At 63.5% G+C, this 11530-nt stretch overlaps 1 protein-coding gene across 1 annotated transcript; it reads right to left on the reverse strand.

Annotated features, from left to right (window-relative positions):
• Positions 1–533: 533 nt before the first annotated feature.
• On the reverse strand, positions 534–7338 carry VANGL2 (VANGL planar cell polarity protein 2). Its single transcript, XM_050912374.1, has 8 exons — positions 7292–7338; positions 5198–5465; positions 4971–5091; positions 2704–3311; positions 2046–2182; positions 1714–1849; positions 1106–1337; positions 534–794 (listed from the first exon to the last, which is right to left on the reverse strand). Exons 2-8 carry the CDS (start codon positions 5266–5268, stop codon positions 534–536), a joined length of 1566 nt encoding a protein of 521 aa, XP_050768331.1. The 5' UTR covers positions 5269–5465; positions 7292–7338.
• Positions 7339–11530: the final 4192 nt, after the last annotated feature.

Genomic DNA, 11530 nt, shown 5'->3' on the forward strand with positions numbered 1-11530 from the left:
CGGATCGCGGAGGTGTTTGCAAAATACTCCCCCCAAAAAATCTCTAGGATTAAAAACCAGCCCCAGATGCCGGGCAGTGGTTTAAGGCCAGAGCCAGGACAGTTGCCAGGTAGAAAACGGGCAAGCGCAGAAGGTCCTTGGGACCTGATGGTGCTTGAAGACGCTGGTGAAGAACAAGTAGAGTTAGCCCTTGAGTTATGGCACCGAAACGCCGTCTCCTTCCTGGCCGTGCCGCTGTCCTCTGCCGGCTGCGCCTTCTGGGGGGATGCTACAAGGACCTGGGTTTCGGGGAGGAGGAGGACGAGGAGAAGGAGGAGGAAGGGGCTCAGCCCACCCCAACGGGGGCCAAGCCGAGGCGGAGGGCGAGTGATCACAGGTAGGTGATGGAGCCGGGCATGGGTGCTGCTTCCCGGCACCCGCCGCAGTTCTGCCCTCGAGCCGTGGCCTCCCTGAGCCCCGGCGGAGACGGGGAGGACGAGACGGAGGGGTGCGGAGAGGGTCTCCCCCCCGACCCCCCTCCATCCCTCTTCAGCTCACACGGAGGTCTCCGACTGCAGCCTCATGACGAACTTGTGCGACTTGGGGTCCACGAACTCCTCCGAGAGCTTGAAGAAAGGGATCTTCTTGGTGCTCACCACGAGGCTGAAGTCCTGGCGCTTCAGCACGAAGACCACCCCATCTTTCAGGCCGTTCGTCACCGGCTCCTCGCTGACCAGCGTCCACTGCTTGGCCAGCCAGCGGTCCTTGTGGTACTGGATGGTGGGCCCAGCCGTCAGGTACCGCTCAAGGAACGCCTTGGAGGAGGGAAACGACATGTGAACGTCACCTTCCCATGGCTCAGCCTATTTTTTTTTTTGCAGCCTCAAGCTGCTCGGCAGGTCCTGCAGGAAAAACATCCCCGCGCGGCTGGTTCCCATCGCTGCGCGTTGCTCCCTTGGGGTTACACCTGCTTTTCTGCTTGTATCCCCCAACCCCTTGTCCTCCCGGGGGGGGGACACGGTCTCACGTGGTGGGGAAAAATAACCCCACCCAAGTCCTCACGCCCTGGACCAAGCCCTTGGGCAAACCCATGGACCCATCCCACCTCGCCGTGCCCCCCGCGCACCTTGGGCGTCATGTCGTGGGTGATGCAGAACTCGAGGTGCTGCAGGATGCTCTCCATGGTGTGGTAGGGCTGCTGCTTGGTGGTACGCAGGTACTTCTGCATGGCCCGGGCCATGGAGGCGAAGATGGCCTGAGCCGCCTCCCGCGGGTCCATGATCTCCCGCGGGTTCTTCTGGTCCTCCTCCTGCAGCCGCTTGATGTGGGTGAAGGCTTCTTCCACCGCCACCACCAGCCTGCCGGGAGGAAAGCCACGGATGTGGCTGCAGCAGGGCAGAGTCCGGCCACGGGCAGGACATCCCGTGACGTTGCGGGGAGCCACTCGCCGCCCGCCTACCTATGGACGGCAGGAACCCAGCTTCCATCCCAAAACAGTTCTTGGGGGAGATCTGGCTGTGCCACGCAACAGCCGGGCTTGGGATGAGCTTCCCCAAGAGCAGGGACACCTCGTCTTGGGGGACTGGAGGTGACGCCAGGAGCCCCCCCCCCCCCTCCCTCCTCCCAGGACAGCCCAGGTCCTCACGGGGCTCCTGGGATGGGCACCTCATGGGACACACAGCAATGGGGCACCCACTGCCGCACGGAGCCCGGTCCCCGCCGTCGGCCCCGTACCTGGCGCGGCGTTTCCGCACCCTGCGCTCGTGCTCTGCCTCCTCATAGTAATACTCGTTGTGGCTGTTGTCGCGCCTCCGGGCAGCCGCCGCGATGACGGCCCGGGACTGGCCCGTGGAGTTGTTCGTTGTGTTTTCTGCAGGGAAAAGGGTGAGGTTAAAGAGGGATTAGGGGGGCTGCGGGATGCCCGACGTTCCCCCTGCCCCACGGCCAGGCTGTGGCGATCCCGCTCCTGGCTCTCTAGAGCCAAGAGGAGCCTCCGGAGAGGAAAACACAGGGATGGGGAAGGGAAGGAGGAGAGAGAACAAGAGGAGAAGCCAAGGGGAGCTCACCCTCGCCGAGGGAATAGACTTTAAACCCGGACATTTTCTTGGACAGGACGGATTTTGGCAGGTTGAGGAGGGCAGGGTTGTAGACCGGGAAATCGTGGTAATAGTTCTCCAGGATCCACATGGCTGCTCGCTGGATGCTGCAGGGAGACACAGCCAGGCACGGGGGGCACAGAGAGCTGGTTAGCACCGCGCCGAGGGCGGGGGGCACACACAGCCGGGGCAGGACGAGGAGGGAGGGAGCGATGGACAGCACGTGGCACTGCGGGGACGTCTCATCCGGCGGAGGGAGCGGGGCTGTACCCGCTGCTGGGCACACTCGCAGCTCCTCCGGCCGGCCGATGCCGGGGTGCCGCGGGGGGCAGCGGCGTGGGCACAACCGCTTACGAATACAGGTGTGCACGTGCACCTGCACACACACGAATGCACACGCATCAATGCACACGCAACCCGTGTACGTGCACACGCATCAATGCACGTGCACACGCATCAATGCACACACGTGAATGCGCACGCACACATGTACGCGTGCATACATCAACGCACATGCGCACACGGGAATGCACAAACACCCAGGAGCACCCAGCGGTCACGCACACCTCGGGCACACACGCAAACACAGGCACCCACCCCGGCAGCACCCCACCCGGCACCCCCATACCTGAGATGACCGATGTTGTAGAAGCGGCTGGCCCCGTCGGCGGAGCGGACGGCTTTGAGGGTGAACTGGGGCTGGAGCTGGCGCAGCTCCAGCAGCACCACGGCCAGGTAGTGCACGAAGAGCAGCGCGTCCACCAGCGAGACGGCGTACTGCACCACCCCCTGGTAGTTGCGGTCCCGCGAGTCCAGGATCCGCACGCCGTAAAAAAGCCAGTAGGAGACGACGAGGAGGAAGACGAGCACCATGAGCAACGCTCGGAAGACGAAGACGCGAGGGAAGAAAGCTTTGGGGCGACGGAAGAAGAGAGCCCAGCTGCCCAGCAGGAGGATGAGGAGTTTGAAGGCCACGGAGATGAAGAGCCCCTCGCAGGGTGTCCCGCAGGGCTCCAGCTCCTCCCGCCACAGCAGTTGGGGCAGGAGCATGAAGGCGAGGGGGGTGAGGAAGGCAAGCAGCGCCAGCGCCCCGGCCAGCGAGACGCCCAGGTGCCGGGAGCAGTCCAGGTGGGCGCTGTCCTCCATGTCCTTGGTGATGCGGGTGATGTCATCGTGCGAGATGCTGTGCTCCGACGTCCCCGTCACCACCGTGGTGGTCTCGCCCCAGTTGTCATCCTGGGGAGGGCGGATGGGAGGGTTACGTGGGGGATGGCTCCGTGTCCGTCCCCCCCCCTGCCGTCCCCAGCACCCCGGGGGGCTGCCAGCCGCACCGGACCCCCACCCCACCCCAACTCCACCATCTCCCATCCACCAAACCTCAAAGCCCGGCGCGCTGCCTGGCACCATCACCCCCATTTAGACGGCGGAAACCTCAGCCTGGGGTGGGGGGACACGCAGCGATTTGGCCGGGACCCTTTAGGAAACCCCCGTCGGCGGCTCCGTGCCGCGCTCCACCTCTCCGGCACTGGTGAGAGCAGCTTTGGAAGTGGGAAACATCCTGCTTCCGGACAAACCCCCTCATTAGCAGGGCCAGAAAGAACATGCCCAGCTGCCGTCCCAACACACCCTCACCACCGCTGCCACTGCGCAGGCGGGTGCTGCCTCCTCCAGCACCGCGCCAGGCAGGACAAAGTGGCCGGTGATCCGGCAAGCTCAGAACGCCGGAGAGGTTTCCCGTTGCCTCCAAAAACCCCCTCCTCTAGCCAGAGGGGCGCGGAAACCACCCGTCCCCATTTGATTCCTTCCCAGCTAAAACGTGGGGTTTCAGTGGATGGAGAAGACCTTGCACCGCAGGCGCTGAAAACACCGCCCTGGCGCAGCCAGAGGTCTGTCCGTCTGTCCGTCCTCTCACTCAGACTTTCACATTCTGTTTTACAGCGCTTTGGCATCCCTGAAACTTGGGGTTTTATCATATTGTATTTTTCCCCCCCTGAATTTCTGCAGGAAAGCCAGCAATTTCATTCCAAACAGCAAACTACAGCCACAGCCTGGGGCTTTCCAGAGGGATGGGAAGCGGAGGAGGGTCCGGGAGGACCAGTCCGTATCCCAGCCCATCCCTGGGCGAACCCACGCTGCCGTCGGCTCGCTCCGGCCACGGCTGGACCAGGCAGGCTCAGCAGCCGGCATCCCAGCCACCGCAAACCCTGGCCTCTGCCGGCGCCGACTTCTTGGTGGGGGAAGATGAAAAGAGCCCAAGCCGCCTGCGTAGGTGGCTGGGAGATGATTAAAGCCAGGGACCGGGCTCCGCGGTGGCCGGAGGAGTGTCGGCACCCAGCGTGGGGGGCACGGCAGCGCAGCCCCCCTCTGCCGCTCGCGCCAAGGGACCCCCGTGGGACCGTGGGGCTGGGGCGGGCGGCGGAGGGATGCAGCATCCGCACCAAACCGCTCGCCGGTGTGATCCTGCCGGGAGCTGGGCTGGGGTTATTACGCCTTGCCACGGCCAAGCCGGCGGCGCCTGCAGGCGCCGAGCGAGGAGCTGGAGCTAATCCCTAGGGAGTGGATCCCCAGGGAGTGGATCCCTAGGGATTGGATCCTCAGGGTGTTTTCCACCCTGGGCAGCCCGTGCCCACCCCGGCTGCTTCCCCGGGGCGCCGCGACAGCCGGTCCCCTTTCATTGCAACCCGCGCCGCCCGCCCGCCCTCCCCGCCGGCACTGCCGTGGCGCTCGCAGGAGCCCGTCCGCCAGCCGAGGGCCAGCCCAACCGGCTCGACCGCTCCGCCGGGGAGCACCAGGCATGCCGGGAGCCCCCGCGCCCCGCCGGCGGCTCCCACCCTCGGCAGCATCCCCGCGGCGGGGCAGAGATGCCAACCCTATTCTTCCCCCTGCCCAACTCACCCTCTCATCCCCCCGGGTCGACTCATTGTCCAACAAGGGCTCGCCCGGCGCTTGGATGGTCACCGACTTGTCCCCGCGGCTCCCGTCCCGGCTTTTTGAGCGATGCCGGTCCCGCCGGTCCCTGGAAGGCAAGAGAGGGGAGCAGGGTGGGTGCACCGGGGTGGCAGCACCCATTGGTGCCAGGGGACCCCCACCCCCCCACCCCGGGGCACGCACCGATCCCTCACCTGTGCTTGCGGGAGCTGCGGGAATGCCCGGACTTGTAGGAATATCCCGAGTACTGCGACTCATTGTCCATGGTGTCGGAGCGCCGGGGCTTGTGCCGCTCCACGCCGAGGGGCTTGGGTCTCCCCGGCCCCGGGACAGCAGCCAGGGCCTCCTTCAGAGGGGGCTTCTTCAGGCCCAGGGGCACCTTCAAGAAGTCGACCGTCACCTTGAGGGACTCTATTTTGATCACCTGGTTGGGCTCGTCTCAGGAGAAAACGGCTCGCCCGCCTGCGGAGGCGAAGGGGAAGGGTCAGCGGCGGCACGGCAGCATCCCGGGCAATCCCCCGGGGTCCCAGCCACCGGTGAGCATCCCCTCGCACACCACCCACCCCATCCCTGCACCACCACGGCTCCAGCCCCGGTGGCAAATGGGGATGGGACTTCAGGAGGGAAAGGGAATTTGGGTCACTTTGGGGCATCTTCTATTTTATCCCATGCCCAAGCTTGGTCTGGGATAGCCACCTTCCCCTTTATTAATGACACTGCATGATTAGCTTCTGTTTCGGGTGATTTACACTTTAATTAATATCACGATCGTTATTTTAACTGCCAAGAGAGTGCCTAGGGTGGAGGCAAAAAAAAAAAAAAAAAAAAAAAGGAATGAATAATTGGGCGCAGGCAACGTTTCAGGCCCATCTTGCAGCGCGGGGCTCTGCCCGGACACGTTTCCCAGTGCGGAGCTGGGATCTCACACCCAGGAGATCGGCGCGGGAGTCCCGGTTTCTCGAGGAGCATCGCTTCGCACCGGCTCCAGCTCCAGCTCCAGCTCCCCTCGCAGCGGCAGCCCGAGCCAGGGAGAGCTCGGGGCTGCCGGGACTGGGAGAAGCGGGGAGCTCCCAGGCTGCCGGGAGCCAACACGGTGGCTCTGAGGACGGGACTGTTGGCTTGGGCCACCCCGGCAGCATCCAAGGACCAGTCCACCATCGCAAGACTGGCTCGGAGCAGATACCATCAACCCCGCGCGCTGACTCACGGCTACCAAGTCGTTATTAGCGAACCCCAAACTCCCATTACAGCCATTTGTAGACACACACGTATATAAATATATACACACACACATGATACCCACCTACGCCTACTTATGGTGTTGGATCTCTGCTGGGTTGGGAAAATAACGCCTTGCTTAGATCCCAGCCGGGCAGCGCGAGGCACCGGGACCTCGGCCAAAGGCTCGGGGGGTGCGGGCAGGAGCCGGGCTCTGCGTTGGTGGTCTCGGTGGTCTCCCGGGGTCCCAGCCCGGGTCACCCCACTGGCTTTGGGGACTCCAAAGCTGTTTACAGCCCCGACGCGGGTTTGGTGCTGGCTTGCCTGGGTCTGTGATCCCACCGGGGAGGGGACCCGGACACAGATGGGAGCCACCGGGCACATGGTGCTGCCTGACCCATGCCGGGGGATGCCGGACCCCGTCAGAGGGGTCCTGCCAAATCCTCCTGCCCTCACCCTAAGGGTGCTGGGGGGCTGCGGGCATTAGGCATCCCCCAGAGGCCCAGACCCCGCTTCCCAGCCAGTACTGCATACTGGGGGGGGCCGCGCCGGCTGTGTTTGGGGGTGGGCCTGTGCCGGGTTACCACGGAAATGCCATTTCTACCAAATAAAACCCAAACATCTTTTGGCCTCTTTTCCAAGGCCTCAAGGAGGGGGAGATGGGGTCGAGGAGGCAAAAAGGAAGAGGGGGGGGGGATCCTTTTGTCCCAGATGCTGGATGCTCACACATTTATCACTATGGAAACAAAAGGCCCCCCCCCCCCCACGCTGGTTGTCTAGGAGATGGCAACAGGGCTGGGAACTCGTCCCGGCATCCCCAGCGAGCGATGGGGAAGGGGCCAGGAGAGAAAGGACCCCCCTGTGCCCCCCCCCCCCCAACCTCCTGCCAGCCCCCCTCTTCTGGGCTTTGTTTGCAGGCAGGGATCGGATTTCTGCTGGGAACAATGCCGGGGCCCTCAGCCGCTGCCTCCATCGGCGCAGGGGGCCGAGGACTGGTTTGTCCCCAGTCCGGTCCATTAACACCATTAGGAGGTCGATATTGGGGCAGGGGACGGACCCGGGGGACTCACCGGCGGGGCGGCGCGGGAGGTCGGGGCAAGGCGGCTGCAGGCGGGTGCTGTCCCCCGTCCCGGCGGTCACCGAGGCACTTGGGGCATCCTGAGCCTCCGGCGGGGACGGCATCCAGCTGGCGGGCGCCGGAGGGGGGCTGCGCATGGGGGGCCGCTCACGGGACGGGCGGCCGCGCTGGGGGTCTGCGGTCGAGCTGGGGGAAGCAAGAGAGAAGGAAATCAGGAGCCAGGCATCCCTCCCTGCCGCACACGGCATCCCCTCCTCGGGGACCGGGATCACGCGTGTGCCGTGGCAGCCACCCAAGCCACGTGTTTGGGGGAGAGCCGCAGCGCGTCACACCGGGCACCGCCAGCCGAAGTCCTTGTCCTGCAAGTCACCCACCCCGGTTCCCTCTGGGGGCATCCACCCCACGGGAGCTCCTCGCTTAGCCTTGACCCCTGGCGAGCACCTGAGAAGAGCGATGAGGAAAACGAGGGTGGGCTGGATGCCCCCACAGACACCACTACAGCCCAAAACCTGGCCCGGCATCACCTCCACGCCGCACTGGCACCCTGTCCCGTGCCCCGGCACCATGCGGCTGCCTGCGGCTGGATGCGACCCTCCCCGAGGTGTCCAGAGCCAGGCCGAGCACCGCTCCTGCACCTCCCTGCTCCAGCCAGAGCCAGGCACTCCTGCAGAGGCGAAGCCGATTTATCAGCCGAAATCAAGATGGGGTTTTCCAACACATCTCAGCGATTCAAGGCACCAGCCCGTGGATTTAACGCTCCTCGGCCACCACAATCCTGCGGCCAGCAGCCGCACTTCAAGTCCCTCCCTGAGTCAGGGGTCCCCACGGCTGCACCGGTTGCATGGGGACCCCGGGGCTGTCCAGCTCCCAAAGGCAAAGCCAGAGCCGGGAGATGAAGGTCGATCCGTTCAGAGGGAGAACAAGGCACACATTTCCAAGGGGAGCAAGCAACGAGCCATGGGAACGGCTGCAGAGGGCTGCGGCGAGCCCGGCCCTTCAGTCCCAAGCTGGCGACGGGGCGGAGGTTCCGGGCAGAGGTTTTGGGGCTCTTTCCCAGGCCAGAGCAGCGGCACGGGATGGTTTGCTCCGGCATGATCCACGGATGAACCACGGGTGACCTCCGCATCTGGACCAGGGCTCGGCTCCGGTCGATGAGGACCCTCCGTCTTGCTCGTACCAAAACGGCCAAACTTTCTCCCCAGCAAAGGCTGGCGGGGGGAATAACCCCCAACCCGGCAGCTTTGCAAGGTTAATTTGTAAATCAAGCAGCCATCCCGCAGGTCGCTGGAGCTGGGAGCTCCTCATCCTCCTCTCCCGTGGCCACTCCGGTGCCGGCAGAGCAACTTGGCCACTCCAGTGGGGAAGAAAGGGATTTTTTTTTTTTTTTTTTAATGGTTTGCCTGGCAGAGTGGGGAAAGCCGGTTCGGCAGCACAAGGTGCTCAGGTGGAGAGGCTGGAAATGGATGCCTCGTCTCCAGGAGGAGAAGAGGCTTCGCCTTACCGAGCCCGCGGAGATGCGGAGCAACTGCCGAGGGCTGGGAGCGAGAGCCAGACGCATGCAAAGGAGGAGGAAAACTCACATTTTTAATAGCGAGGTGATTAACCATCAGAACAAACTCCCCAGGGGAGGAGAGGATTTGCCATCTCCTGACATCTTCAAGTCCAGACTGGATGGCTTCTCGGGATGATGCTGGAGCACATCACAGGGTTCAAAGCAGAGAGGGCTCGGCTGGGGCTTCGGGGCGGTCAGAAAAGCCGCTGCCGCCGTCTCTCCTGCCTTTGAGTCCGTGAACCTCAAACACGAACTATCTTTTGCATTCAAATGCTCAAAAAAAATAGATCCAAGCATTTCTAGATGAGAAAGCTTTCTTATTTCAAACAGCTCCAGGGCAAATCCCAAGAGGGAAATCCTCTCCTCCCATCCCCGGCGAGGCAGCATGCCCCTCAGACCGGGCAGCACAAACCCACGCCGCGTGGCTCTCTCCCCGCTTTATTCAGGAGCAAGACCTTGCAAGAGCCGGGTATTTGCTGGAGAAAAACCCACTTTGAGCAAAGGGCAGAGGGAGAAATCAGCGGCCGAACGACTTCTGTCCCGGCCCAGAGGGTTGGGACCGAAGTGGCTGCCTTCGCACTGGAGCGGATCGGCGAGCGCCCACCCGCTCCCACGCCAGAGCTCAGCGATTTATGCCAACCGTGCTCTTTTTCCAGCGTCTGCAAATCTAGATCAATTAAATAAATACCAGCATTAAGTCAGGATGCTCTAATGTGGTTATGAGAGGGGTGTGAACGCAGCCCTTCGCACACCGGCGATAGCTGGCTTCCCACCACCGGGGCCAAGCAGGAGCAGAAGGCAACATCAGCCACATCTGGGCAGGTGTTTTCCTGCTAGACCCAACAAGCATCGCGGCAACTGGGAAACTGAGTCACAGAGCGGGCCAGGAGGACCCCGGGGTCCTGGATTCCCGGCAAATGACTCCACCGCTGTTTATCCTCCCAATAAGCCTGGGAGGGCTGGAAGCACGGCTCTGCCCGTGACAGAGATGGGGAAACTGAGGCACACCGCAAGCCAGAGTCCATAGCTGTTTAGGGACAGGCAGAAAACCTAACGCGAGCCTCAGCCCTGCCTCACACCGTCACTTTTGGGCTGTGCTCCCTCCCCGTGCCGCCACCGGGGAGGCTGGCCCCGGGGACCCCCTGAGCAGTGATGCCCACGGTGGGGATGCCGCCGGCACGCCTCCGAAACCGGCCTGGGAACGGGAGACACCTCCCGGCCCCGGCACACGGGTCTGCCGAGCCAAGCGCCCGGCACATTTGCTTGCTTGGCTACACAAACACGCCTTGCTGCCTCCGCACAATAGGCGCCTTCCCCGCCTGGCCACCACCGCGCTCCCCCGCCGGCCACCGGCCCCCCGAGCCCCGCGCTGCCGGGGAAGCGGGAGGCGGTGGGGCGGGGGGGGAATGGAGCGGTGGCCATATTTCACATGCGCACCAAATGCTGGGGAGACGGAGGAGGCTGCCGGCACTGGGAGCTGGGTGCCCACGGGTGACCCACAAAGAGCAGAAGGTGGGTGCACGGTTAGGAAAAACCCCATGGGTGCTCCTGCGTGGATGGGGGGGGGAGACGGGCTCCCCAGTCAGGAGCTGGGGGGTCAAAGCAGATTCCCCCCCCCCCAGCCACGTCTATTCAAGCCCCAAGCATCGGCCGTGCATCATCTATCGAGGAGCTGGGGAGAGGCCGCCAAGGCAATTCGCTGCCCTCCCCCTCTTTGCACGCCCGCTCCGGAATCACAAACACCAACAATTCTCCTTCCCTTCTCCCCGGGCCGTATCCAGCCCCGCACCTCCTCTTGGCTGGCGGAGCTGAGGCTTCACAGCAAGCTCAGGGCACGTCCCTCAACCCAGAGGCTTGCTCCGCTCCTTTCCACGGCCGAGTCCCCCCCCGTGTCGGGCTGGGAAAGCGGCCGCCCCGGCCCTCCCCGCCGTCGCTCCGGCCCCAGCCCTGGGAGATGCCACCGCTGGGAGGAATCCGCAAACTTCCAGCTCTTTGGTCCGTTGGCACGACCGGGCGCTTCAGAGGGACGCGGGAAAGGCCCATGGGAAGCCCGAGCAGCTTAATCCAACTCCCCCATGGGGTCTCATTCTGCTCTCAAATTGCTCAGCGTCAGCTTGGATGCAGAAGGTTTAATATCCCTTCCAAACTGCCAGCTTTAATTACGATCACTCGGGATTGTTACAATATCCACAGGAACGTCCAGTCCCTCGAGCGCTCGGTCCCCACCAAGTTTCCTCCGGCAGGGAAGTCCCACTGCGTGACTACGGGACAAAGCCCAGCCTTTCACCCGGCATTTCAATCCCATTGCGTGTCCGGGAGCGATGGAGGTCGCAGCCGCATCGGGCGGCGGGGATGCACTAGCTGCCTCCGCGCAGGTACAAATGACCGCACCGAGATCTAGAACCAGAAGGAGAAAAAAAAAAAAAAAAAAAAAAAAATGTACAAAACCCAGGGATTTGCATGAGAACGGGGCTCGATGCAAAGAGAAAGGTATTTGCATTGCAAAACGTGCCGGCACCAAGGGATCCTAACTGCAGCCCTACAGCTCCCAGACGCCTACCCACCGGCCGCTTACCTGCTCCCTCTCTCCCTTCCCAGGGCTCAGCACCCAGCAGAGGGGCTCAGCCTGCACCCCGCATCCTTGCAGCCCCCGTCCGCCTCGGCCCGAGCTCGCGGGGA

The sequence above is a fragment of the Gymnogyps californianus genome, chromosome 29 (genome assembly GCF_018139145.2).
Source record: "Gymnogyps californianus isolate 813 chromosome 29, ASM1813914v2, whole genome shotgun sequence".
Taxonomy (NCBI): domain Eukaryota; kingdom Metazoa; phylum Chordata; class Aves; order Accipitriformes; family Cathartidae; genus Gymnogyps; species Gymnogyps californianus.

Excerpts from the sequence above, each read along its gene's own strand:
- VANGL2 (XM_050912374.1), bottom strand. The coding sequence starts at position 5,268 with ATGGACAATGAGTCGCAGTACTCGGGATATTCCTACAAGTCCGGGCAT. Across the intron at positions 2,183-2,703 it reads TACAACATCGGTCATCTCAG|CATCCAGCGAGCAGCCATGT; the intron begins GTATGGGGGTGC and ends GTCTCCCTGCAG. Across the intron at positions 1,850-2,045 it reads AGTCTATTCCCTCGGCGAGG|AAAACACAACGAACAACTCC; the intron begins GTGAGCTCCCCT and ends TTTTCCCTGCAG.